At 46.5% G+C, this 26,425-nt stretch overlaps 2 protein-coding genes across 2 annotated transcripts; both read right to left on the bottom strand.

Moving 5' to 3' along the window:
• Positions 1 to 110: 110 nt before the first annotated feature.
• Positions 111 to 11,567, bottom strand: LOC308482484 (phospholipase A2 inhibitor gamma subunit B-like). The gene is made up of 6 exons (XM_081015582.1): positions 11,460 to 11,567; positions 10,341 to 10,392; positions 3,482 to 3,607; positions 3,129 to 3,278; positions 645 to 785; positions 111 to 452 (listed from the first exon to the last, which is right to left on the bottom strand). The coding sequence occupies exons 2-6, from the start codon at positions 10,387 to 10,389 to the stop codon at positions 307 to 309; spliced, it is 612 nt and encodes a 203-aa protein (XP_080871708.1). The 5' UTR covers positions 10,390 to 10,392; positions 11,460 to 11,567; the 3' UTR covers positions 111 to 306.
• Positions 11,568 to 14,543: 2,976 nt separating this feature from the next.
• On the bottom strand, positions 14,544 to 20,796 carry LOC308483162 (phospholipase A2 inhibitor and Ly6/PLAUR domain-containing protein-like; the record flags this gene model as incomplete). The annotated part of the gene is made up of 4 exons (XM_081016749.1): positions 14,544 to 14,701; positions 16,146 to 16,295; positions 17,242 to 17,343; positions 20,661 to 20,796. The coding sequence occupies 4 exons, from the start codon at positions 20,794 to 20,796 to the stop codon at positions 14,544 to 14,546; spliced, it is 546 nt and encodes a 181-aa protein (XP_080872875.1).
• Between the last annotated feature and the right edge of the window lie 5,629 nt (positions 20,797 to 26,425).

The following is a 26,425-nucleotide window of genomic DNA, read 5'->3' as shown; positions in this document are numbered from 1 at the left end:
GCACAAAAGTGCCTGTTGCAGTGAGTTCCGAAACACAGGCTACTGTTAACCATGAAAAAGGAGCATGCAGTGATTTAGAGCCATCCCAGGAACTTCAAAGAAACAGAAACTTCTTCACTCTTGACATGATTTTATTCACTGGCAAAGAAAAATATTCAAGGTATAAAATTGCATAGGATTAGTGGAAATGGAAATTGCCTGTTAATAATGATGCCTGGATTCATTTCTTTTTAACCTCGTCTTATCTTCCAGGAAGCTGAAGAGATGTTTCAAAACATATTTATGTTCTGAGGGCCTAGCAACTTGCTAGTGCATGTATTTGACAGCTGGAGTGCACATGGCGTTCTTCCAAATTTCTACGTACAATCCAGGTATCCCGAGAGTACGTGGCCCGCTCACACAGGCATGTTTGGTCCCACAGCCACGTTTGGCATAAGTGTATATCTCATCACCTGCAGGAATTGAGAAGAATGTTGATTTGGTTTAAGCTGAGCAATTGGCATGGAAATGGGCACTAAAATTCCACTCGGTTCTGCTAGATTTCCCAAAGTGAAATCGTGTGAAAGATTGCATAAAACGTGAAAGTTATCAGGTAATCAAACGTCAGGAAAATGGAATAAAGAGCTGTCTGAATGCGGCCTTACCCTGTTGTACGGAAACATCATAGTAGACACATTTGCGCTCCCAGCCGTGGCAGTTTAATGTTTCCGTGGGGCGGCACCTTGGATTCTGTGAGAAGCATCCAGGACACTGTAAGCCATTTGGCCTGGCCCCTAGCCGTGGCACTGAGAGCAAGCACAGAAACAGGGAAGAAACACCTCATCTCAGATCCATTTTCAGATTTTAGGTAGTTACCCATCCTCCAGTCATTCCCCTTTAGGCTTCTGCCATAATCCTCAAACATTTCACCAAAGGAGCAACCACCCAACTTTGTTCCCCCTTCATAGGGAATTCTGTGAGCCCTCGGGCACCCAGGGCCCCAGGGCCCTGGCACCTATGATGCCACACCAATCTCCCAGTGGTGCAAGATTCCAGTGCTCTCACCCAGGGTTCATGTTTCCTTTGGAATAATGGGCAGCAGAGACAGTGGCGCCTTTATGGTATATGGGTTGTTGTTTTTTTGCACATATATACAACCTGAGCCTATGATGGAGGGATTCATAGCACTAACATGCCAAGAGGGTCTTGCTTCTCCCATTGCCACAGCCTTGGATTGAAGCAGAAACCAGGCATGGCTCTGTCTCTCTGGCTTCCCAGCCTGCAACTTTGCTTCCAGCTTCTAGCTCTCACACAACTCTGCCCTCTGCCATTTGTCTTTCTAACTACCAACAAGTCAAGGGAGGGGGACCCAACTACCGTATTTATTGTCCAGCACAGAACCACCTTCCCTAAGCAGCCCATACTTAGAAGGCCATGACCTCAAGCTGGAAGCTAGGCAGGTTGTTCCAGGAATTGAATCTGTGCTGGATCCAGGAATTAGAAGGGGGCACAGGCATACAATCTGCCCTCCCCGCCTCCACTCAACACTAGAGTATGGAGGAAGAGTGTAGCCATTGTGGCTAGTAGCCACAGATAGCCTTATCCTCCATGAATTTGTCTATATCCTCTTTTAAAACTGGAGGCCATCACTGCCTACCATAGGATTGAGTTCCACGGTTTAACTATGTGCTTACATGAAGAAGTGCTTCCTTGTATCTGTCCTCAACCTGCCAATGATCAGCTTCAATGTGTCATAGCTGTGAGGAGGAGGAGGAGTTTGGATTTGATATCCCGCTTTATCACTACCCAAAGGAGTCTCAAAGCGGCTAACATTCTCCTTTCCCTTCCTCCCCCACAACAAACACTCTGTGAGGTGAGTGGGGCTGAGAGACTTCAGAGAAGTGTGACTGGCCCAAGGTCACCCAGCAGCTGCATGTGGAGGAGCGGAGACGCGAACCCGGTTCCCCGGATTACGAGACTACCGCTCTTAAACCACTACACCACACTGGCTCTCTGTGAGCATATTCACACATTCACACACACCAAAAGAAGGCAAGTGGGATCACTCCTGCTAGCTGTATGCTTGCGAAACATGGACCACTTAGAAACGCCATCTTCCAAAGCAACTATTCTATTCCCAACTTAAGAATGGTTACCGTAAAAAAAAAAAGGGGGAATTATAGGAAGAGAACTACCCAAACTGTACAGAAACTTATTCATGTATGCTACTACAGCAGCAAGAATGTTGCTTGCCCCAAAATGGAAAGAATAAGAATTCCTAGCAAAAGAAGAAAGCATACAAAAACTTATGGAATATGCAGAAATGATTAAACTTACCTGGGAAAAAAGAAATCAAAATGACAAACTTTTTATAAAAGAATGGAAATGGTTTATTGAATATTTACAAACAAATTTGTATGCATCCAGCTTAACACCCAAAAGTCTGGGAAGGAGGTAGAGTTGCAATCCTGTTCCCGCCGTACACAAACAGCCCCGCCCCCCAGGTTTTGAAGGTGAGAACATGATGGCTGCTAGGGTTGCCATGTGTCCAGAATTTCCCAGACATAGCTGGTAAGTGACTGTCAAAAACTGTCCAGTCAGAAATCAGCTAAACATCCAGGGAAATCTGGCCGTATGCTAACCCAGCGATTTCCCCTTAAAAATAACTCATTCAGAGCTTAACAACTTTGAAGGAAAAAAACAGAGGGGAGAAAGCTCACCAACTTTTCTGTCCAGATTTTCACTTTTTGAAATATGGCAAACCTAATGGCTGTACTCTAGGGACATATTCCAACTATTCACAAGCATATGGCTTCCCCCAATGAATCCTGGGAACCATCCTTAACCCATCATGGAGGTACCATCCCTGGCACTCTTTGCAAACTACAGTTCCCTAGATTCTTTGAGGTGGGGAGACGTGCTTTAAATGTGACCTAGTTCATACTAGATGTTCTCAGAGGTCACTACTGCCATTGCAATGAAGCGTGTTACAAATCATGGCTGCTGGTTGAGATTGGTTCACAATGCTCCATGGCAATGCTTCCCAGGAGCAACCAGTACCCCTTGGAGCAATGCTGGGGTGCAGTTTGGTGACGCGAATCACCCCATCGAAGAGGAAGAGCTTGGAAAAGTCCTGCCAAGGTGCTTACGTGTCACTGATCCAGCATTGCAGAGATCTTTGTGGCAACACTTGGCAGCTCTCCGTTTGCGCTGGTTCGGGAAAGTGAAGCCCATGGGCGTCGGAGGGCAGAACTTTTTCTTGGTGCAGCCTTTGAACGTGGAGAACCATCGGTCATTTCCTGGGGTTTTTCATGGAGGAAAGGCAAAAAAGAAATCAACAGCAATGTCAATCTGAGTACATTAATTTTTGTTTACTTACTCATTTATTTTTGACATTCATATCCTGATTTGCTTTTTAAATGCACACACACAGAGAGAGGCACTACCCATTTTTGCCTGTGGCCATGCCCAGACCTTGGCAAAGGGCCAAACAATCACCCACCAACGATGTTCTCCGAGGTGAAGATAAGGCAGGCATCTTCAGATAGTGGGCAGGTATAGGGTGTCCCAATGCACGAGTCACTGTTGCTGTTGCTGCTGCTGCAGCGTTCACAGTTCAAGCAAACTCCTGGAAGGGAAAGGAAATGGCAGAATTAAATAAAGGGCTGATTTCCAGTCAGGTGGTAGCAAGTGAGCTTTATTCAGGGCTGGCCCAAGACATTTTGTATACCCCCCAACATTTCTCCAATGAAAATAGGGATGTCCTAAGGAAAGCGAGACATTCCAGGATCAAATCAGAAACTTTGGGTGGCTTCTGTAAATCTGAGCCTGTCCCTAAAAAACAGGGACAATTGGAGGATCTGGTTTTGGCACCCTGGGTAAACCACAAAATGGCATAACAAACCACAAAATGGAGGAGAATTCCCTGGATGCCAAGATCCAGCCAACTGCTGTTTGGTGAGTGAACCCCAGTAGAGCTATAAAATCACAAAATTTGTAGCAAAGTAAAGCATGGAAATAAAGGTTGTTAGATCCTTAAAATGCGTCCTTCAAAGGTCCTTCCAAAGTTCACCTCTTCCCCTAGCATAGAAAAAGACCATAGACTTGGTAAGTTAAAATGGTTTACTTACAAACCCTCCAAAGGTTATATTCATGGTGCTTTTCCATACAGCATTCAGAAAACGTTGCACAGGCAGTAAAATCTGCCTTAGTTACTGTCAGGGAACTGCCATCAGTGGCGGAGGGAGAGAGAGAGCTCCAGAGGGATCCCAGAGAGCGTCACGGGATTGGGAGAGGCAGCCCATCTTCTGGGGAAGGGAATCAGCTCATCTCCAGTGGAGAAGGGGGGCAGATGGGGGAATCTGAGAGGGAGTCACATGACTCCTTGCCTGGGACCAGTGGGGGGGAGGAAGGGTCCTCTGCTGTCTACGCCTTCCTTGCGCAGAAGGCTTCCGTGCAGGGAAAGTAGGAGGCGACTGGGCGTGAAAGAACTTCTTTGCTGGAAGAAGTTTAAGAAACGCCCACTGACGGATTCTGCCAGCGATTGAGACAGCCACGGGTGAGTGGCTGTCCGGACAGAAAAGGTTCACTTAGGCAACCCAGCCAGGTGTGGGCACCGGCTTACGCACGAGCAACCCCTTGAACCACTACAGCAATCCGTCAGTCCTTGACGTTGCTTGTGTAGTACCGGAGAGGCAGCACGATGAGCCGGCCAGAGCCGGCCAGAGGAACAGAGCAAGAAGCCTTGATGCGAGGTCTGGTAGAGAGGAACCGAGACCTGGAGGCGCATGTTGCTACCCTGACGGCGTGGCTGGAGGAGAGACGGGCTCAGGATGCACAGGTCAGAGCCACCCCGATACGGAGGAAGGTTCAGGGGCTGGTACACAAATTTGGTGGAAAGCCCCAGGACTACAATGCATTCCGAACAGAAATCCAGTACGCTTTGGAACTGCAGAAGGATGACTTTTCCAATGACGGGGAGAGGGTGGCTTACATTGTGGGACATCTGCAGGATGGGGCGCGTGAATGGATCAGGCCCCTAATGGCAACGCAGAATGATGCATTGAAAGATCACAAGAAATTCTATCAGGCGATGGACGCGATGTACTCCAGCAAGGTTGAGCAAAGCGTGACGCTCCGGGAGCTGATGGGGTGCAAGCAGGGGAGCCTGTCCGTCAGAAACTACTGGTCGTGGTTCGCGATGTTAGTCCACAAGCTTGGGTGGGATCTCGGCTCTGAACCTATGCAAATGTTGTTCGAGGGGGGTTTATCCCCTGAAGTGAAGGATGATTTGTCCCGAGCACCCCGCCCGCAGTCGATGGATGAACTCACAAAGACTGTGCTTGCGATCGGGGTAGGCCAGGAAGCGCGGACTCAGAAGTGGGAGATAAGGGCGGAACGTTTCCATGACAACTGCATTCCTGAAATGCCGAGGGAGCCTTCCTAGGCGGCAGAGCCGATGGAAATTGATGCAGCGCGCGTGCGCGAAGTTTCAAACGCCGGTGAAGGGAGGGAAAGGGAGGGAAAGGAGTGGAAAACTACCAAGAAGTGTTTCCTCTGTCAGCGACCGGAACATTTTGCAAAGGTCTGCCCTCAACAAAAGGCCTGGCAAGGCATGATGGGGGCTGCAGGCCACGACGAGAAGGGGGAGGAGGGGCAGGCGCAGGGAAACGCCAACGCCTGGCTGCCAACCAGCGGGGCCAGCAGCCAGGTCAGCAACCAATAGAAGTGCCCCAGCCTGACCCCCCTAAGGCAGTGGTAGCCATAGAGGTGGTGCTAGAACTCCCAAACGGGCACCCCGTCAAGGTGGAGGGACTGCTAGATTCTGGTAGCTCGTGTAATTTCTTCAGCAGAGACTTCGCTCTGGAGCACCAACTCCACCTGTTGCCACTAGATTTTCCCTTGCAGGTGACCACCATCGATGGCAGGGAGCTCCTGGGAGGGGAAGTGACACACCAGACACCGCCAATGCGAATGAGGGTTGCTAGGCACACAGAAACCATTGCCTTTCACGTGGCCACGCTGGCAGGACCCCCAATAATACTGGGAATGAGCTGGCTGGCACTACATGACCCGGTGGTGTCATGGCATCAGCGGTCGGTCACTTTTGGGTCAGCTTACTGCTCAGAACACTGTCTGGGAGGGAAGGAACCAAGGATGACTGTAGCCAGGGTGGCGGGGTTGGCCCTGGAGCAAAAAGGGCAGGTGCCACCACAATATGCTGATTTGAAGGAGGTCTTCAGTGAAAGGGAGGCAGACAAACTACCCCCCCCCCCACAGGCCCTTTGACTGCCAAATCAACCTGCTTCCAGGGGCTCAGTTACCAGTGGGTAAGCTGTATGCCATGTCTGACCGGGAGCTGCAGGAGCTGCGGCAGTTTATTGACAAGAACCTGAAGAGAGGTTTCATAAGGGAATCTAAGGCGGTGGGGGGCAGTCCAGTGTTCTTTGTGGACAAGAAAGAGACTAATCAGCCTAGATTAATCGTGGATTACCGGGCCCTAAACCTGGTGTCAGAACCCGTGACTTTCCCAATGCCCAGGATTGACGATATATTGACACGGGTGAGGCAGGGAAAGATTTTTACCAAGCTGGACCTCAGAGGAGCATACAATCTGATCAGGATAAGGGAGGGGGATGAATGGAAAACGACCATGTTCACCCCCCTGGGGGCTTTTGAGTACTTAGTGATGCCATTTGGATTACAATCGGGCTCAGCCTGCTTTCAAGCCTTCATGCAACATGTGTTGGGGCCCCTGCTGTACAAGAATTGCGTAGCCTTTTTGGATGAAGTCTTAATCTATTCGGACGATGAAAGGCAACACGTCAGAGACGTCAGGGAGGTGCTACAGAGACTGAAGAAGCATCAGTTGTGGGTCAAGCTGGAAAAATGCCAATTCCACGCCAGAGAGGTCGAGTTCCTGGGATACAGGCTGTCAGACAAGGGACTAGCCATGGATCCGGGGAAGGTAAAGGCAGTGCTGGAATGGAAAGCCCCCCAAAACAGGAAGGATGTGCAAAGGTTCCCAGGCTTCAGCAACTTCTATAGGAAGTTCATAAGGAACTTCGCTCACTTGACAGCGCCCATAACGGATTGTCTTAGTAGCAAAAAGACGTTTGCGTGGACAGAGGGAGCGCAGCAATCCTTTGAAAAACTGAAGAGGGCGTTTGCCTCGGAAGAACAGCTCCTGCACTGGGATCCGGAGAAGCCCATGAGGCTGGAGACGGACGCGTCCGACCGCGCCATTGGAGCGGTCCTTTTGCAGCCTGGGGACAAGCAGAACTGGATGCCGTGTGCCTTTTTCTCAAGGAAGCTGAGCAAGTCAGAACAAAACTACACAGTGTATGACCGCGAGCTGCTTGCCATCTATGCGGCATTTCGGCAATGGAGACATCTATTGATAGGGGTGCGGCACAAGATCCAGGTCAGAACTGACCACAAGAACTTGGAATACTGGCGGACCGCACGAGTGCTCAACCAGAGACAGATCAGATGGTCCCAGGAGTTCGCCAAGTTTTTCTTCGAGATCCGATATGTGCCGGGAGAGGAAAACGTAAGGGCAGATGCTCTCTCCCGGAAACCAGAGTACATGGAAGGAGAGGGGCCCCCAGAGACCAGGCACGTGTTGCCTGAGGATCGGTGTGTGGGGGGGGGGAGCGTTGGTTGGGAAACGGGAACTGGCAGGGCTCACCAGGCACGATGAGTTTGCTCAGGTGAAAATCAGGGAACTCAGGGACAGAAGGGAAGTCAATGGAGGGTTTGAGGAAAAGGAAGGGCTATTGTACTATAAGGGGGCGCTGTATGTACCGGGGGAGACTTTGAGGGGGAAGGTACTTAAACAACTCCATGACAACCCAACAGCTGGGCACTTTGGACAGCACAAGACCATGTTACTTGTCACCAGGCAGTTCTGGTGGCCAAAGGTGAGGGAAGACGTAAGAGAATATGTACGGGGGTGCGACCGATGCCAGAGGGCAAAGCGGGGAAGGGCTGCCCCCCCAGGGTTACTGGAACCCTTACCCACATCGGAAAGGCCCTGGGAGGTGGTGTCCATTGATTTTATGACAGATCTGCCCAAGTCGAGGGGAAAGACAGCGGTCATGGTAGTAGTCGATCTACTGACAAAAATGTGCCATTTCGTAGCGTGCTCACATGCAGCAACGGCAGAGGAGACAGCCAGACTGTTTGTGGATCACATTTTCAGACTGCATGGAGATCCATTGAGGGTAATCTCGGATCGCGGGAAACAATTTACTTCCCGGTTCTGGCGGAAACTCATGAGCTTGCTACAGGTCGAGGTGAGCTTCTCAACGGCGAGGCACCCGGAAACCAACGGACAAGCCGAAAGAGCGAACGGCGTACTCCAGCAATACCTACGCTGCTATGTCAGCGAGAGACAGAACGATTGGGTAGAGAAATTAGCTTTGGCTGAATTTGCGTACAATAATGCTGAACATGTGTCCACGGGAATGAGCCCTTTCATGGCCAATTACGGGTGTCACCCCAGGGCATTCCCGGGGCGTGGGGAGGAAGGATGGAGCGTACCTGCGGCTGAGCAATTTGTGGAGGAAATGGAGGCCTTACACCAGCAACTCAGGCTGAACTTAGAGCGGGCCAAGGAAGTTTACAAGAGGCAGGCGGACAGGCACCGTCGGAAGGGGGAGGCTATACGGGTGGGAGACCGGGTGTGGTTGTCATCCCAAGGGTTGCCCCTAAAGGGAGGGTGCAAGAAGTTGCAGCCTAGGCGGCTGGGGCCTTTTGAGGTAACGCAGCAGGTGAACCCAGTGGCATTTAAACTCAAGTTGCCTGACAGCATGAAGATACATCCGGTGTTCCACAGGTCCCTACTTTCACCATACAGGGAGGGGTGGGAATTCCCGGGACGGGAGCAAGGGGTCACCACCCACCCGCGGGTTGAAGAGAGGGAACACTGTAACGAAGCCACAGAAATACTTGATTCAAGGTGGCGAGGTCGCCAGGTAGAGTACTTGGTAGCCTGGGAGGGGGAACCCCGGTTGGAAAACACGTGGGTCCCGGCTGAATCAATCACTGACGAGTATCTGGTGGAAGAATTCCACAGTTTGTTCCTGGATAAGCCCAAACCATTAGCTAGATTTTGGGAGGAAGAATTTGGACCCACAGACGACGAAGGGGACTTTGTGGGTTTTCCTGCCTCAGAAGAGGAGGGAGAGGAGGTGTCCGAGGGAGAAGAATCAGACGGGGAAGTTCAACCAGTGGGAAGAGATCCCAGCGGATGGGAGGCTGGTTTTGAATCCTCAGAAGAGGATGATAGCTCTTTCAGGGGGTTCCCCGCATCGTCGGCCGAGGAGAGAGAGGAGGTTGTGTCGGAAAAGGGTGCCGGGGGTGGGAGGGGTCCTGAGGAGGAGGTGGATGTCAGGGAACTGCCATCAGTGGCGGAGGGAGAGAGAGAGCTCCAGAGGGATCCCAGAGAGCGTCACGGGATTGGGAGAGGCAGCCCATCTTCTGGGGAAGGGAATCAGCTCAGCTCCAGTGGAGAAGGGGGGCAGATGGGGGAATCTGAGAGGGAGTCACATGACTCCTTGCCTGGGACCAGTGGGGGGAGGAAGGGTCCTCCGCTGCCTACGCCTTCCTTGCGCAGAAGGCTTCCGTGCAGGGAAAGTAGGAGGCGACTGGGCATGAAAGAACGTCTTTGCTGGAAGAAGTTTAAGAAATGCCCACTGATGGATTCTGCCAGCGATTGAGACAGCCACGGGTGAGTGGCTGTCCGGACAGAAAAGGTTCACTTAGGCAACGCAGCCAGGTGTGGGCACCGGCTTACGCACGAGCAACCCCTTGAACCACTACAGTTACAGTGGTGAAAGTTCCTAAATTATTGGTATACAAACACAACAATGGCTTGTAAGAGCCATGTGGCCTGAACTGTAGCAACCAGCTCAAAACCTCTTCACTCATTGAACTTCTCTGGTAGATTGAAGTAAACAAAGGCCTTTGATTGCCTTCCTCCCAAGGTGAGAGGGAGTGGCCTAACTAAGCCTTGCAGACCAGTTTACTCTATGACATTAAGCCCTTCATACATTAATTAGACATAAGCATGTTGCTTATATGAGGCTGGTTACCCCACAGTTTGTACTACAACTCCCATCTGTTGGGAGCTATTGGCAAAGGCAGGAGTAAATAATATCAAATTAGATAGGCAAATAATCTAACATGGTGTAAGGCAGCAAGAGTAGCCAACGTTATGGCCTCCATATACTGTTGAACTTCAACTCCTATCATCCTTCATCAATGGGCTGGGGCTCATGGGAGCTGGAATCCAACAGTGCCTGGAATGCATTACACTGGCTGCCCCTGGCCTAAGGAGTTAAGTCCTACTGACCTACCTGTAACAGGCAGGAGAAGGAAGAGGTAGACGATCAGAGACGTCTGCATGGCCTTGGGAACACATGCAAAAGAGAAAGGGAAACTCGAGCTCAGATGGCAGCTACATCAGGGATCTCTATTCCAGTCCAGCTGTGGGGGGATTTGGCTCGTGGTCCAACTGGGCTCCAAAGATAAATGGGGGAGAGTGACCAGCAACAAATATGTGCTTGCTGGCCATGGACATGTGGAACTTTCCTTGTGCTTGGTCGGAAAAGTGTAGCGAGCATAGAACGTGACAGCACAACTGCTGATAGGAGCGAGACCCTATCATCCTATTACACATCTACCCAAAAGTCTTCTCTGATTGTCAATATGTTATGGGGCCAAATTAAAGGTGTTACTCTTAAGATGTGTTTGTTTTCTTGAATATAATGCTAGTGCTTCTGTCCTGTTTCCTAACATTCATTTCATACTGCAATACCTGTTGTGTTGCGGAACTATGGCTTGTTGACCAATATTCTGGACCAGGGGTGCCAACTTGAGTAAAATATTGTGTGGGCCCCGCCCCACATAATCAATCACATGACTCAGTGCACACATACCATTTGAATGGGAATGCCCTTCAACTTGGGGGGGGGGGCAGACTCTCAAATGTTTTATTGTAGGGGGCCCTAGGAGTTGGCTCCTATGTCCTGGACATGCTAAATTTCTTTTGCAGCAATGGGCATGACACAGCAACAAACATCATTGGACGTTGTTGTTGCTTACCCACCCTTTCCACACATGTATGCTTCTGCTCCCCCATGAGACCCCCATGGAAATAGCAGGAAAGGACTGTATGCTGATCTAACCACCCCAAATTTCATGACTTTACTCCCATGAATTTCCAGGTTAAGTGAGCTGCAAACTGATATTTTTTCCGGAATCAAATAACATGGAAATGAGTTCCAAATATGTACTATATTCCATTAGTTTTCTGCAAATGGCTTTTATGTCATGTGACTTGCCAGAGATAATGGGGAAATCAACAGTTAGGGAAACGTTGGGGAAATGGAATAAACAGCTGTATGACCACAGCCTCCATATGTATATAAAGCCCTTAACAGCTTGGGACCGAGTTACTTGCAGGATCGCATTACCCCATAGGTGCCCACTCAGCCTCTTCGACTCGTAGAAGCTTCAGTGACATTAGGCAGAAGAGCAAGAATCATTGCTGCAGCTTCTTAGAGTTTTCAGGTGCATAAACCCAGCAACTGTGGAGGCTTAGAACACCTATTGTCTAACATGATTATGAGATCAGCAGTTTGCTCTTCCAGCTTCTGCTTATCAGTCCACAGCAGAGCTGGCCATCCAAGTCTTGCTGAAATCCGGTCACTATCAGCCCCAGCCAGCTTGAAACAGTAAGGGATTGTGGGAGGTGTAGTTCAGCAAAATCAAGAGGGGGCAGCATAGGGTCTTCATCCCTGTCTATAGTTACTGAGATGATATTTCTCTCTCTCTCTCTAATTGAATTTATTGCAGGGTTCGGAAACTAGATAAGGAGAATGGGCCAACTTTGATGGCGGGTGGATGGGTGTGCTGCCCAACGATAAATCAGCTGATGTCCCCATGAGGTCAGGTGATCCATTTTTGCCCATATGGTATGAATTCAAACATGGAAGGCAAAGGCGCAGCATTTTGCAAAAGCTGATTGGTGCTTTGATGGTTTCTGAGTTTATGGATTGCTTGAAGGCCTCAAAATCTTGGCAGGTTTTAAAAGTGAGAAAGTTGGAGTCCTGCTTATTTTCTCTCCCCTAGCTGCTCTGTCTCTTTAGATTCCAGACTTGGAGCCCTTAACTCCTCCCATAAACACTCTCACACACAGTGCTTCTGTCTTGTCTGGGTTCAACCTCAATCCCTTGACCACCATCCATCATCCAACCGCCTCCATGCACTCACACAGGACATTCACTGCTCTCACTGGTGCCTACTATGAAGGAACCCGACACTTCTGAATCTGCTACTGTTCACCAGCTGGGCTCCACTCTCTGGTTTATGTCCTTGAGCTGTGCTCAGGCTTCTTGCTTGACAAAATGGAGATATGGCTAGGAACTTAGGCGTGGCTGGAATGGTAGTGAGGCTTGCTTCTGATTTGGGGTTTTAGTTTCTTCATTTGTTTTAATTGAAGTTCATCTCTTTTTTTATATACAATAATCTTGGACAAACCTAAGTAGTGTTGCTTTGCCCCAGACTGACCAAATCACTTTTTGAATCAATACAAAGTTACATTAGGAAGAAACACAACTATCTCCTCTGTAGCCTCACCTGCGCCACCCCACCCAGCCATGCACGAAGCCTCTGACTGGGACCTCCCCTTAGTGCTAAAGCCTTCCTTAAACTCTTATTGACAGTCATCTGGGAGAAGTAAATATAACCGTTTTTGGACTGAATATTCTTTATTGGGCATGCAATATTTCATTCAGAAAACAGTTGGGAACCCTGAAAAGAAACCTGGAGGAGGATGGGGAGGCATTGTGGTTTTGTCCCCAAGTTGGGTTGAGGAAGAAATTCAATTTTGTCTGCATATTAATGAGAAACTAACTCGTTTGCACTTCCCAGATCAATATGTAAACTAAAACTCAGCTTTCAAATATCCCGTTTCTCAGAATTTTGCAATGTAGTTCATAAACCAAACAGTGTATACAAAAATGCATCTATGTAGGGGAAGTGCCAAAAGTGCATATTTCGGTGATAATAACATATGTACAAATGCATTTTGGGGGGGAAATCCTAGCAAAACTCTAGTCAAACTGCAATTACAAATTGTGTTTATTAGGAGAAATTGATGCTAAAATGTGGGTGGATTTTCAATAGTGTTTTTTTAATTAAAAAAATGTGGATTGCTCTAGTATTGTGGAGAATTGAATTTAAGATTTTTTTAAAATGAGAAACTTAAGAGCACTGATCTTGACAGATTTGTCCATTCCGGTGCCCAAAAGCTCACAGCATGGATCCTACAAGTTGGCTGGCATGGGAATAAAACTCAGGAGAGAAACTTCATAAAGAGAATGCTGGAGATACAGGGTAGCAGGAGGAGGAAGGAACTCTTCCCCAGGATATGCTTGGTGCTGGAGGATTTAGCAGACTTCCATATTGCGGTTCGCATTTGGTAGCAGGTTCCGTTAATGAACCCGATTAGGCTATAGAGTTCACCCACGTTGCTTGTTCCACAACCCTTCATGACAAATGACTTGGAATCTGCAAGTAGACATGGTTAATAGTCATTGACAGTCTTATCCTCCATGAATCTGTCCAATACTTTTTGAAAATCATCCAACATGGTGGCCATCATCACTATGTCTTATAAGATCGAATCCCATCATTTAACTATGTACTAGGCAAAGAATGTTTATTTGTTTGTTTGTTTGTTTGTTTATAAATTTTATTTATAAATTTAGAAAAATAAAATACAACTAGTCAGAAATTTTCCAATATTCCCTTGGTAATCAACTTCCCTTCCACCCTTCCTTGGTTTTCTCAAATTATCTTTTGCTGCTGCATATTATAATGATTCTATACCTTTTTTTCTCCACCTTATTCTCAAAAAAACTTTTGCTGTGAGCTTACTCCAAACCTGCTAGCATTTTAACATGTTTACAATATTTTAAAAATAATCTATAAACATTTTCCGATCCTCCTTGAAAGCTGTCTTGTCTTTGATTCTTTGATTCTTTGGTACACCTGGTCCAATTATCGCTAGAAGAAAAGCTTCTGGTCTTTTTGGGAGAGTCCTCTTAATATATATTTTCCATCTCATTGCGTATCATCTCCCAAAATCCTTTAGCTGCTCTACAAGTCCATCACATATGATGAAATGTGCCTTCTATTCCTTTACATGTACCTAATTCTGACTCATACAAGACTTCCTTATTTGGCCAATCTGAACGTTCAAACATTTAGCTTGATAGTCTCATCTCAAGGTTCTACTCATTTGAAAATGACTTATGTGAAGGAGCCCAGATTCAATCCCTCACCCAAAACCTTTTAGTGCACCAAAGGACAATGCACACAGAGAACACCCTGGAAGACTCTTACTTGAGGTTCAGGGCAGCAGGTCTCTCGCTCTGCCACATGAGGTGTCCATCTCATCTTGGCTCATGGTTGGACCATCTCTGGAAGCTCCAGAGACAGCATTCTCCTCCCACCTGTTCCCTCTACCCCACACAATCCCTCTTCCTCCCCTGCTAAGTACCTTTATTAGGGCCATAGGTCCCTGTTACGTTGATGCAAGTATTTTCTGCATCTGTGCATGAGACTTTTCCACCATTGCAACTTTCCTCTGTCTCAGCAAAACATCCAATTGGGCAAACGAGCCCATTCTTTCTAGAAGAAGCTGGAGGAACTAGGAAGGAAAGAAGAGAGAAGCAAGCGGTGTGGGGATTTCTAAACAGGAATCTAAGAAGAGGCTTGATGGTACCTTGACAGGCCTGATTCACACATGCACCGGTAGCAGCCAGTGTCTTGGGGTGAAGCAACCCTCCTAATGCTGGCATTTCTGCCGTTTATCTGTATGGAGGACCACCAAGCACCCATGCAACTGCCCTGCCTGATCCATCACACCACAGTGGCTGCTACTGGTGTGTGCTAGAAGTGAGATGGGAAACAGCAGTACATGGGGTACTTGCACATGATGGAGCAGGAAAAGGATGCAGGAGGTTGGAGTTGTGTGAATGCAACAGCAGAAGCTCTGGACTGGCTCACTGTAGACCCACATCTTTCTGAACCCACCCTCATCTCTTCCAGGCAGGCCACAGAAACACCATTATCAGGAGGTCAGCTTCTCCCCACACAATCCTGTCCCACACTCAGAGTTCCTTCTTCTCACGCCAGGTGTGGGCAAACTTTGGCCCTCCAGATGTTGGTAAACTACCAACTCACAACATCCTTGCCCGCTGGCTATGCTTGTTGGGGCTGAAGGATGGTACAGTTAAGCAACACCTGGAGTGCCACTGGTTCCCCACACCTGTCTAAGAACACCTGCTTGTTATGGACGGCATTCCCAAACTGAGGGGGCGGTGGTGGTTGGCAACATGCAGGCACCCACTGAGCCCATTCCCCCACAAACACTTTATTTTGATGTTGTTTTCTTCTAACATTTTCATTGTCAGGAAGAATGAGGTCCAGAAACAACTTTTTTGCCTGCCTTACATTAGGATGAGAACAGGTAGAGGGACTATAACTTCATACACTCCATGCTATTCCTACCAATTTCAAATGCAAATTGTGTATGGACTCAGATAAAGAATAAAGAATACATTAGTAATAAAGAAACATTAGTAAAGAAAGAACGTTTTACATTTGTTATAATGCTGTGACACCAGATGGCACCATAGAGCAGAAAACTTTTCTACACGATTTTACATAGAGTTTTTTTCTTTCGTTATAACAATTTCTAATTTCTTTTTGCAGTGTGTTCTTGAACCAATAACACTGCATTCATGGCGGATTTATCCTGCTTTGATTTGTTCAGTGATGCTTCCCTGATTCTACTACATCGTTATCACTGGCTGGAGGGGCTGGCTATAGAGCAACAAAAGTGGGGAAAACATAAACCAATACATTTATAGAATGAAAAGTTAAGGGGGTTCCACGGGAAGTAATGGGATGCGCACTGATTGGAAATGAAGCCATGTGACTAGCCCAAAACCTTTGCACACACAAACATGATTGAAACCGCCCCAATAGCACCATGAGCAGAAATCAACCTGGGTGCACCAGGAAAATGACACCTGGAGGGACCCAGATTTGCAATTCTGTTGTCAGAGAGGGGGCAGATGATGACTTACCTCCCCATTTTAAGTTTGCATTGCAGCCATCTGTGGTACAGCAAGCCGAGGTGTGGCGCAAATATTTCCCATCTGCTATGGTGATGGTAAAAGCATGGGCACAAGAAAAATTTCTCCCACATGTATAGAATGTTGCATTAAACTTTGGGTCTGTTTACCGGAAGATAAAAAAAGACAAACAGCAGGTCAAGAGACCCCATCCCCCAGAATTCTCCTTCATTCTCTGCCTAACTATATTGTCTCTACTCTGCCTTGTCCTTCCACCTTGGTTCCAAGTTCTCCCAAGGGAATATGGCTTCCCAGAGTATAAGAGCCTGTAGATCAGACAAGAACACAGTATAATCATAGAAACATAGGAGCATCTGCTTTTGGTGACCAAGTTCCCAGGTTCAATCCCACCATCTCAAGGTAGAGCTGTGGAAAAGGCTTCCTGTTTGCAACTTTGCTAGGTGTGTTGTAGTGTATTTTTAAGTAAAGGGATTTGTGCCACTGGCATACACAGCCATGTGCCATCATTACCATCCAGCAGGTTGAACCAAAAACCACCTTAGACATAACTGCCCTGAGGTCGGAAACACAGGAGGGGGAGGTACAGGCTCCCTAAATAGCACCCGTACCAGAGGCAAGACCAGTGGCATAGGGTGGGTGGACCAGGAAGGCAGTGGCCCCGGGTGCAAAATTCTGCAGACAGGCTCCGGCTTCTGTGGGGATCTCCACCTTGCCTAGGTGAAGACAGCAAAGCAGCCCAGTCCCTCACAGACTGGGTGTGGGTGGAGGGAGGCCACCACAGTACAGCATGGCACTCTTCTTCACAAGCATCAGGGGGGTTCGCCCATGAAGAGTTGAGTTGTGTGGGCAGGTAGGTGGTGTAGCACGGCCCCACTTGGTTCCGATGAGGGGTGTGTGTGCTATGGAGGCATTGGCTGCTTGCCTGCCCCGGGTGCCAGCAACCCTCGGCACACCACTGGGCAAGGCATTGACCCTGTCAATTGTCATGCTGATTCCTGATCATTCTCAAAGCCTCCAAGAGGAACCACATGATGCCAGATAGTTGTCAGGCTTCCATGACCCTCACCTTCTTCCAACGCTTCCTTACCTGTCAGTGTGTACTCATCCTTGATGGTCACACAGGTGTTGAAATCACTGGAACATTCTATCGGAGCTTGGGTAGCATCATAGCCTTGTATACATTTCAAGGCTGCTGGAAGACGAGAGAAGGACATCATACAACTATGAGACTGAAGCACCCTCAGGCATTGAACAAAATGGGGAAAAGCCATAGAAGCAGGATGTCCCATTCAGTGCGTAATGCTGGCTGTGGGCAGCATATTCCCAAGAGTACACACCACAATGTGAAATGTGTCCTCCTGGTTCTGACCTTGGCTGCGTACACACCATGCATTTAAAGCATACTTAAAGCACTTAGCCTCCACCCAAAATCCTGAGAACTGTAGCTCACCCCTCATAGTACAACTGTACTCAGCACCCTTGACAAACTACAGCTCCTGTTATTCTTTGGCGGAAGCAAGGTGCTTTACATGTGTGCCGTTGTTATAATTAACAAATTTTAATAGAAGTGTTTCTAAAAAGTAAGGTGCTTTTCCAGCCAAAATGCCATCTTGCCCAGTTTTCACCTTCCAGTGATCTACTACATGCCTTCAGAAACATGGGAGCCCAAAACAATTATTCATGGGTAGGTAAGGGGGGGGGGACACTGAAAGCTGGGGAGCACATTTCTCAGAGAGAGAGAGAGAGAGAGAGAGAGAGAGAGAGAGAGAGAGACTGTACTTCTTCCCTAATATTCTTGGTTGTCGAAATACTACCCTAACTTTGCCATATGTCCAGAATTTCACAGACATAGCCAGAATACTGCAGTCAGAAGCAGCGTCTGGGCAGAAATCGCTAAAATGTCCAGGAAAATCTGGACATATGACACCGATGTCGGAAGTCTCGATTCTGTGAATTTCCAATAAAAGCTCAACAACTTTTTTGTCCAGATTTTCAGTTTTTGAAAAATGGCAACCCTATCCTAGACACATTCTCTTTTTCCTTTTCCTTTTCAAGCAAAGCTTTGAATACGGGGCTCACTGTCCAGTGGATGCCCTGGTCCAGGAAGGTCACACACAGGGCAGGAAGACATCACCCTTCTCCTAGATGTTTGTCTTGAGCACTTGGCCTTCAGAGGTATGGTGCCTCTGAAACTAGGAGGTTACATTTAGCATCTAAATTTTAGCTCACATGGCTCAAAGCCACTGAGGAGCCTCTCCTTCAGTGATTGATCTAATTCTACTTTCATTCCTTCTAAGGCAGTACCACCACCAAACCTTGTGGCAGTGAATTTCAGAAGGTGCTTTATGGGTTGTTGTGCAAGAGGAAGCACTTCTTTCATCAGGCCTAAACAAATTGCTAATTATGTTAACTGGGTGCTGGACTGGTGGCTTTGCAGCTCCAACCCCACCAGTGCACCAGCAGGGAACTGCCATTAGGCAAACAGAGGCAACTGCCTCAGGCAGCAGAAGTTCCAAAGGTGGCAGCTTCACAGGTGCCCCACCTGCCCTGCCTCCTCCACCACGAATGATCTAGCAAGCATGCAGTAACTTCGGCCATTTCAGCAATATCGTACCTGAATTAGGCATCAGTGCTAGCAATGCTTTTCCACCCACAGCCAAGGCAGCCGAGCAGGGGGAGAAGCGGAGACAGTGGCAACAGGTATGGCGTCACTAGAAGGGCAGGGCAAGGCGGTACTTCCCATGTCATCTCAAGTGAAGAAATGGGATGCACTGTCCCTAGCTCCTGCCCAGATATGTCCAGAAAGGCAGCTGTGCATGCTGCTCTTGTAAAATGGGGCACACAACTTGCATTTGAGTGCAGTATAGAGGTGGTGTACTAACAAACACCAATTTTCTGTGTCATCAAGAGTGGCACATTTTCATACCCACACCACCAATGGCCCCAGTCTCACCACTGCCTGTGGCATGTTGAGATTTAGTCAAGAAAGTCAAGAGAAGATCAACCAGCAGTAGAAAACAACCAAGGCAATAGCATTTTGCTGCTTACATGGCGGGCAACATAGCTACCTGGGTTGTTTAGACAGATAGTAGATCGATAGATAGATGATAGATAGATCCATGCAAAATATGCCTCCCAATGCTAGTCCTACTGGACTTAACCTTCCAGGGGTCCTTTGCCATTACCCCTTTTACCTACTATGAGTAGACCTTTGGAAGTTAGCGGACATGACTTAGGCTCATTCATTGCAATATATATACTCTGAGCAGCACTTAGCTGAATACTGTATATTTCAGCCAACACCTTTAGAATTTACAGCAGATTACTCCCAATCTATGATTCTATGATTCCCCATCACCAAAGGCATCCACTCAAAAGCTAGCGTGGAAATCTAAATGGAGAAAAAACACTAGCTCTTGTGTGCACCTCAGCTCTTCCTTTTGCTAAAAGATCGGTCTGTGGCAAGAACATTCTGTGCAAAGTTTTTAACCCTCCTAGATTAGCATCAAATGATGGCACAGTTGATATTGTTAGGATTTTATCTACCCATGCTGCTCAGCAAGTAGCACTATGCTGTTTATAACATGTGAGTGTCTGAGAGTGTGAGACAGGAAGTCTCAGTAATGTTGGAGTTCTGTTGAAAGTTAGTTTCACTTCTGTGTGAGATGCTGTTCTGTACTGGTGCTGAGAGAGCGCAGACATGCTGATGGATTCTTTGTATATAGAGTGTAAATTAAAGTAGTTTTAGAGCTACTAATTGACTCTTTATTCTGCTATGAGATGCCAGAAGACGAGCATGCTCCTCTCAGGAGGGAGGGGTCGCTTATCACCGGTCTCTCTGGACTGAGGAAGATTTACAACCAGACAGTGACCACCGGAGAGACACCCCCCCCCCCGGTGCCTTGGGAAGGTGGTGGCCTTCCCGAGTGTTTTTCCAAAAGACAGACAGACAGATAAATAGATAGATCCATGCAAAATATGCCTCCCAATGCTAGTCATACTGGACTTAACCGTCCAGGGGTCCTTTTCCATTACCCTTTTTACCTACTAAGAGTAGACCTTTTGAAGTTAGTGGACATGACTTAGGCTCATCCATTGCACTACACACACACACACACACACACACACACACACAAACACACACACACAGTAGCACTTAGCTAAATACTGTATATTTCAGCCAACCTACCTTTAGAACTTACAGCAGGCTTAACAGATTACTACTAGTCTATGATTCTGTGGTTCCCCATCACCAAATGCATCCACTCAAAAGCTAGCATGGGAGTCCAAATGCGGGGGGGTGGGACTAGCTCTTCCACACACCTCAGCTCTTTCTTTTGATAAAAGATCAGTCTGTGGCAAGAGCATTTTGAGCAAAGTTTTTAACCCCCCTAGATTAGCATCAAACGATGGCCCAGTTGATATGTCATTCCATAGTACTGGTCTTTCATTGTGTCCCTAACAGCATAGTAGGAAAATGGATGTGATCAATGATAAATAACTTACATGGATCCTGAGAGGCAACTAAGAGTGGGGAAAGAAGGCAGACCACAAGGAGAGGCACCATGGTGTCGTAAGGTAGGGCTAGGGACAAGGCTGAGCTTGAGTGCTTCTTGCGCCCAGATTTATGTGCACAGGGCATTTTATGGATGGGGCTCCTATGTCAACATTGAATGACTTGCTCCAATGAACTGCAGTAAAAGGATTGCTGTGCTGTGTAAATACCTGTAAGGCAACTGGGTGCAGGTGTCCCTCTTATTGTATTGTGCAATATCTACCTGGGATTCAAGGACTTTCTGGAACAACCGTTGGATTCAGACAACAAATCTGATGGCAAATGTGATGCATTTCTAACCGGTTTGTCACACACCTTACATATTATGACTCATTCCATTTATTCTCCCGCTCCTCTATGGAAACTGACAAACTGGAACGTGTCCAGAGGAGGGCAACCAAAATGGTCAAAGGCCTGGAAACGATGCCTTATGAGGAACGGCTAAGGGAGCTGGGCATGTTTAGCCTGGAGAAGAGGAGGTTAAGGGGTGATATGATAGCCATGTTCAAATATATAAAAGGATGTCACATAGAGGAGGGAGAAAGGTTGTTTTCTGCTGCTCCAGAGAAGCGGACACGGAGCAATGGATCCAAACTACAAGAAAGAAGATTCCACCTAAACATTAGGAAGAACTTCCTGACAGTAAGAGCTGTTCGACAGTGGAATTTGCTGCCAAGGAGTGTGGTGGAGTCTCCTCCTTTGGAGGTCTTTAAGCAGAGGCTTGACAACCGTATGTCAGGAGTGCTCTGATGGTGTTTCCTGCTTGGCAGGGGGTTGGACTCGATGGCCCTTGTGGTCTCTTCCAACTCTATGATTCTATGATTCTATGAAACACTGACTTTAAACAGTTGACTTATCCTTGAAACACTGTTCTGTTCCTGTATTGTTTGCTGTTTATTGCTGCATTCCAAAGCGATTTGAATATATTTTCCCTGCGTTGGAGCACCTACCTCTACAATATTGCTATTGAAAGGAATCCTGCCTTCGTCGCGGTGTTCCCTGACAGCAATTTATTATGCTTATTATTTCTTGTTTAAGAACCTTTGCATAACTATGCATAAATTATATGTGGATGCTTATGATTTGTATATTTTGTAGTATGATCAAACTCATGATAATACATTATTATGTTGGAGCTGTATCTCTTGGCAGCAGATGACAGAGACCACGAGGTGTAAAAATACTCAAACGGAGTTTTATTTACAAGCTTACAAGCACAAACACACTGTGTGAGTGTCCTCTTTGCAGGCAAAAACAAATCGCAATCCATCTCCCTTTATACTCATAACCAGCTGTACCCTATCAGATCAGAAAACCACACCATAAACTAAAGAAACAGTTCTTAAAGTTACAAGCATCTTTTTCAGTTTCTTTGCAGAATGACTCCTAACATATTAGCCACATGTTGAGTTTGGATTTGAGCAGATACCTCTATGGAGGCAGGCAAGGCAAGACGGCTCTTTTATTCTAACAAGCCTGCAAGGTAGATTAGGCTGAGAGTTTCTTTCTTTCTTTTTTAATAAATGATTTTTATTAAGGTTTCAATAAAAAGTTAGACAGAAAGACATAAAAAAGAAATACACAAATACACGATACATAATCCAAAAAAAGGAAGATAAACACACACAAAAAAGCAGAAAAAACAAAAAAAAACCCAGAATAGTTAAAAACAATATCACTTTTTCATTTCCGTTTTTAAATTTACTTATTTTCTGGACTTCCTCATACCTCCCTCTTTTGTATTCCAGTCCAAATTGTTTGTCCAGCAATTTCTTTTCCACTTTTTTAATCCCAGTCTTTAATCTTAATATAACATCAAAGTTTTACCTCTTTAGTACCAAATTTCCATTTCCTTAGACTTCTTTAATCCTAATCTTTAATCTCACTGTAATATAACGTTAAAATTTTACCTCTTAAGTACCAAATTTCCATTCCCTTAAACTTCTTTAATCCTAATCTTTAATCTTGATCTATCTATAACTTTATCCTGTACAGCTGGAAACCACTTATTTTCAATCCAACATCACTCTAACATTCATTAATTTTGCAGTGTTTCTGTAGATAATCTTTAAATTTCTTCCAATCTTCCTCCACCGACTATTCTCCCTGGTCACGGATTCTGCCAGTCATTTCCGCCAGTTCCATATAGTCCATTAGGCTGAGAGTTTCATGGCTGAGTGGCGATTTGAACCCAGGTTCATGTCTCCGTGGGGCGGCACCTTGGATCCTGTGAGAAGCATCCAGGACCTGTAAGCCATTTGCCCTGGCCCCCAGTCGTGGCACTGAGAGCAAGCACAGAAACAGGGAAGAAACACCTCATCTCAGATCCATTTTCAGATTTTAGATAAAGATAGTTACCCATCCTCCAGTCATTCCCCTTTGGGCTTCTGTCACAATCCTTAAACATTTCACCAAAGGTGCAACCACCCAACCTTGCTTTGAATTTGCTTTAGGCAAAAATGCTTTGTACCTTTTGTGTTGTGCATTAAGAACATAAGAACGATGTGGGACTAGTCCAACAGCCCACCTAGTCCAGCATCCTGTTCTCACAGTGGTCGCACCAACACCTGTGGGAAACCTGCAAGCAGAAACTAAGCACAAGAGAACTCTCCCCTACTCTGGTTCCCAGTGTTGCATGCCACCCAGGAGTGTTGGCTTGGCCCCACAAGCGTGGGTGCCTAGGACTGTGGGTGCCATGCAACACCAAAATTTGTGGCTGCCCGGCCCCTTCATGGGGAATTTTTTTGGGGGTTGGGCAACCAGGTCCCCAGGGAGTGGACACCTATGATGCCACCCCAATCTCCTAGCGGTTCAAGATTCCTGTGGTTCCTGGCGCTTACCCAGGAATTGTGGGAGGTGTAATTCAGCAAAATCAAGAGGGGGCAGCATAGGGTCTCCATCCCTGTCAATAGTTACTGAGCTGGTGTTTCTCCCTCTCTCCCTCCCTCCCTCTCTCTCCACTTGAATTTATTGCAGGGTTGGGAAACTTGATCAGGAGAATGGGCCAACTTTGATGGTGGGTGGGTGGGTGTGCTGCCCAACGATAAATCAGCTGATGTCCCCATGAGGTCAGGTGATCCATTTTTGCCCACATAGTATGAATTCAAACATGGAAGGCAAAGGCGCAGCATTTTGCAAAAGCTGATTGGTGCTTTGCAGTTTTCTGAGTTTATGGATCGCTCAGTTATCACCTTGCAGGTCTCAAAATCTTGGCAGGTTTTAAAAGTGAGAAAGTTGGAGTCCTCCTTATTTTCTCTCCCCCAGCTGCTCTGTCTCTTTAGATTGCAGACTTGGAGCCCTTAGCTCCTCCCATAAACACTCTCACAGACAGTGCTTCTATCTTGTCCGGGTTCAACCTCAATCCCTTGACCACCATCCATCCTCCAACCACCTCCATGCACTCAGCCAGGACATTCACTGCTCTCACTGGTGCCTACTATGAAGGGACCGGATACTTCTGAATCTGCTACTGTTCACCAGCTGGGCTCCACTCTCTGGTTTATGTCCTTGAGCTGTGCTCATGCCTCTTGCTTGACAAAATGGAGATGTGGATAGGAGCATAGGCATGGCTGGAATGGTAGTGGGACTTGCTTCTGATTTGGGGTTTTAGTTTCTTCATTTGTTTTAATTGAGATTCATCTCTTTTATATATAGAATAATCTTGGACAGACATAAGGAGTGTTGCTTTGCCCCAGACTGGCCAAATCACTTTTTGAATCAATACAAAGTTACATTAGGAAGAAACACAACATTCTCCTCTGTAGACTCACCCGCGCCACCCCACCCAACCATGCAAGAACCCTCTGACTGGGACCTCCCCTTAGTGCTAAAGCCTTCTTAAAACTCTTATTGACTGCCCTCTGGAAGAAACAAATAGAACCGTTTTTGGACTGAATATTCTTTATTTTTATTTTTATTTAAATAATATTTATTAAATTTTCCATTTTAACATTCCAATCAAATCACATCTTATATTCCAAATTATACAAATTATTCAATAATTAAACAATCCAAATATTATGTCAAATTATAAATTTTTCAGGGAGACTTCCCCATGCTCTGAGGTCGGAGGGAATCTGATCATCTCATACTTCTACTGCTTCTCATATTCATTTCCAATGATTCCCATAAGTCATTTGATGTTAATCCTCATTATTTTCCACAGCCTCTGAGTTCTTCCAACAAGCGAGATAAATCAAACAATACGTTTCTGTGTGGTTTTATATCCAGGATTCCCCCATATAGGTTCACAGAATCTCTTCACAGGCTGGTATTTCTGCCAAATCAGTCCAAGAATCCTCCCATTACATGCAAATGCAGATGTCCAGTCTATTCTGTCCAGATGAAATCCAATCAAGGCATCTGCCCTATACTTTTCCCAAACCAGCTGTCATTCAAATGTTAGCCTTTCCGGGGAAGGGTTTTAGTTAAAAATACAAACATAGAATATTGAAAACTCACCTCCCCCATGTCTTTACACTTTAACAACAAACTGGTCTGCACTTCCATCCATAATGGCGGCCTATTAAGACTGCGTCATAAATCCCGGGCAGTCATCCCAAGTTCTTCAGCGTCTCTCCAGCTGTTAATGAGATGTTGCTTCTATGCCAATATCATAAATCAAACCAGGAAATCTTTTTCTAACAAGCCAAAAGTCACAATCCTTAGTTTTTTGTTTAAAATAATTGTTGTCTCCACACAGTTGATGATTGTTAAACCCACTTTATATCAATAAATACCAAACTTTTCAATCTCACTTGCTTCATAGTTAATCAAGTAGCCAAACCAGAAGTGATTTTGCAGAGTAACATAGTAAAACAAAGCATAATGAAAACAATAAGGCTCACCCCCCCCTTTTCCGTTCCATCATACCTCCACGCAAATAACAGTCCATCTTCCGATCAAATCCTTTTTTAGCACCTCAGTGGCTGGCAATTAGCAGAATATTTTCCCCATCATCGCTCAGAGCATGTCCACAATTTGAATCCAATTTTTCATCTTAAGAAATGGAGGTTTGTCGCTCACGGAGACAGCTTTGGAGAGTTGCCAAGAAACGCACTGTGCTATGCATCCAGCGCCCCCCAGCCCCTCATTCCTTCCGAATTTGGGGCCAGGTGTTGGGCAAACTGTGGATGAGACTGCCCCCGCGAACCTGGGGGGGTTGGGAGGCTGATTACTCCCATCTTAACCTCTAATTACCAGTGCGAGTGGCTGCAATGGAATTTCAGCCATCTTGGTGGCGACAAGCCGGAAGTCCCTGATTATTCTTTATTGGGCCTGCAATCTTTCATTCAGAAAACAGACGGGAACCCTGAAAAAAAAAAACCTGGAGGAGGATGGGGAGGCATCTTGGTCCCCAAATTGGGATGAGGAAGGAATTCAATTCTGTCCACATATTAATGAGAAACTAACTCATTTGCACTTCCCAGATCAACACGCAAGCTAAAACTCAGCCTTCAAATTTCACATTTCTCAGAATTTTGCAATTTAGTTCATAAACCAAACGGTGTATACAAAAATGCATTTATGTGGAGAAAGTGCCAACAGTGCATATTTTGGTGATAATATCATACACAGTGGTACCTCGGGTTACAGACGCTTCAGGTTACAGACTCCGCTAACCCAGAAATAGTACCTCGGGTTAAGAACTTTGCTTCAGGATGAGAACAGAAATTGGGCAGCGGCAGCGGGAGGCCCCATTAACTGAAGTGGTTAA

The sequence above is a fragment of the Podarcis pityusensis genome (genome assembly GCF_964106645.2).
Source record: "Podarcis pityusensis genome assembly, chromosome: 8".
Taxonomy (NCBI): Eukaryota; Metazoa; Chordata; class Lepidosauria; order Squamata; family Lacertidae; genus Podarcis; species Podarcis pityusensis.
Note: the sequence above shows the minus strand (reverse complement) of the source record. Positions and strands in the feature narration are given on the sequence as shown.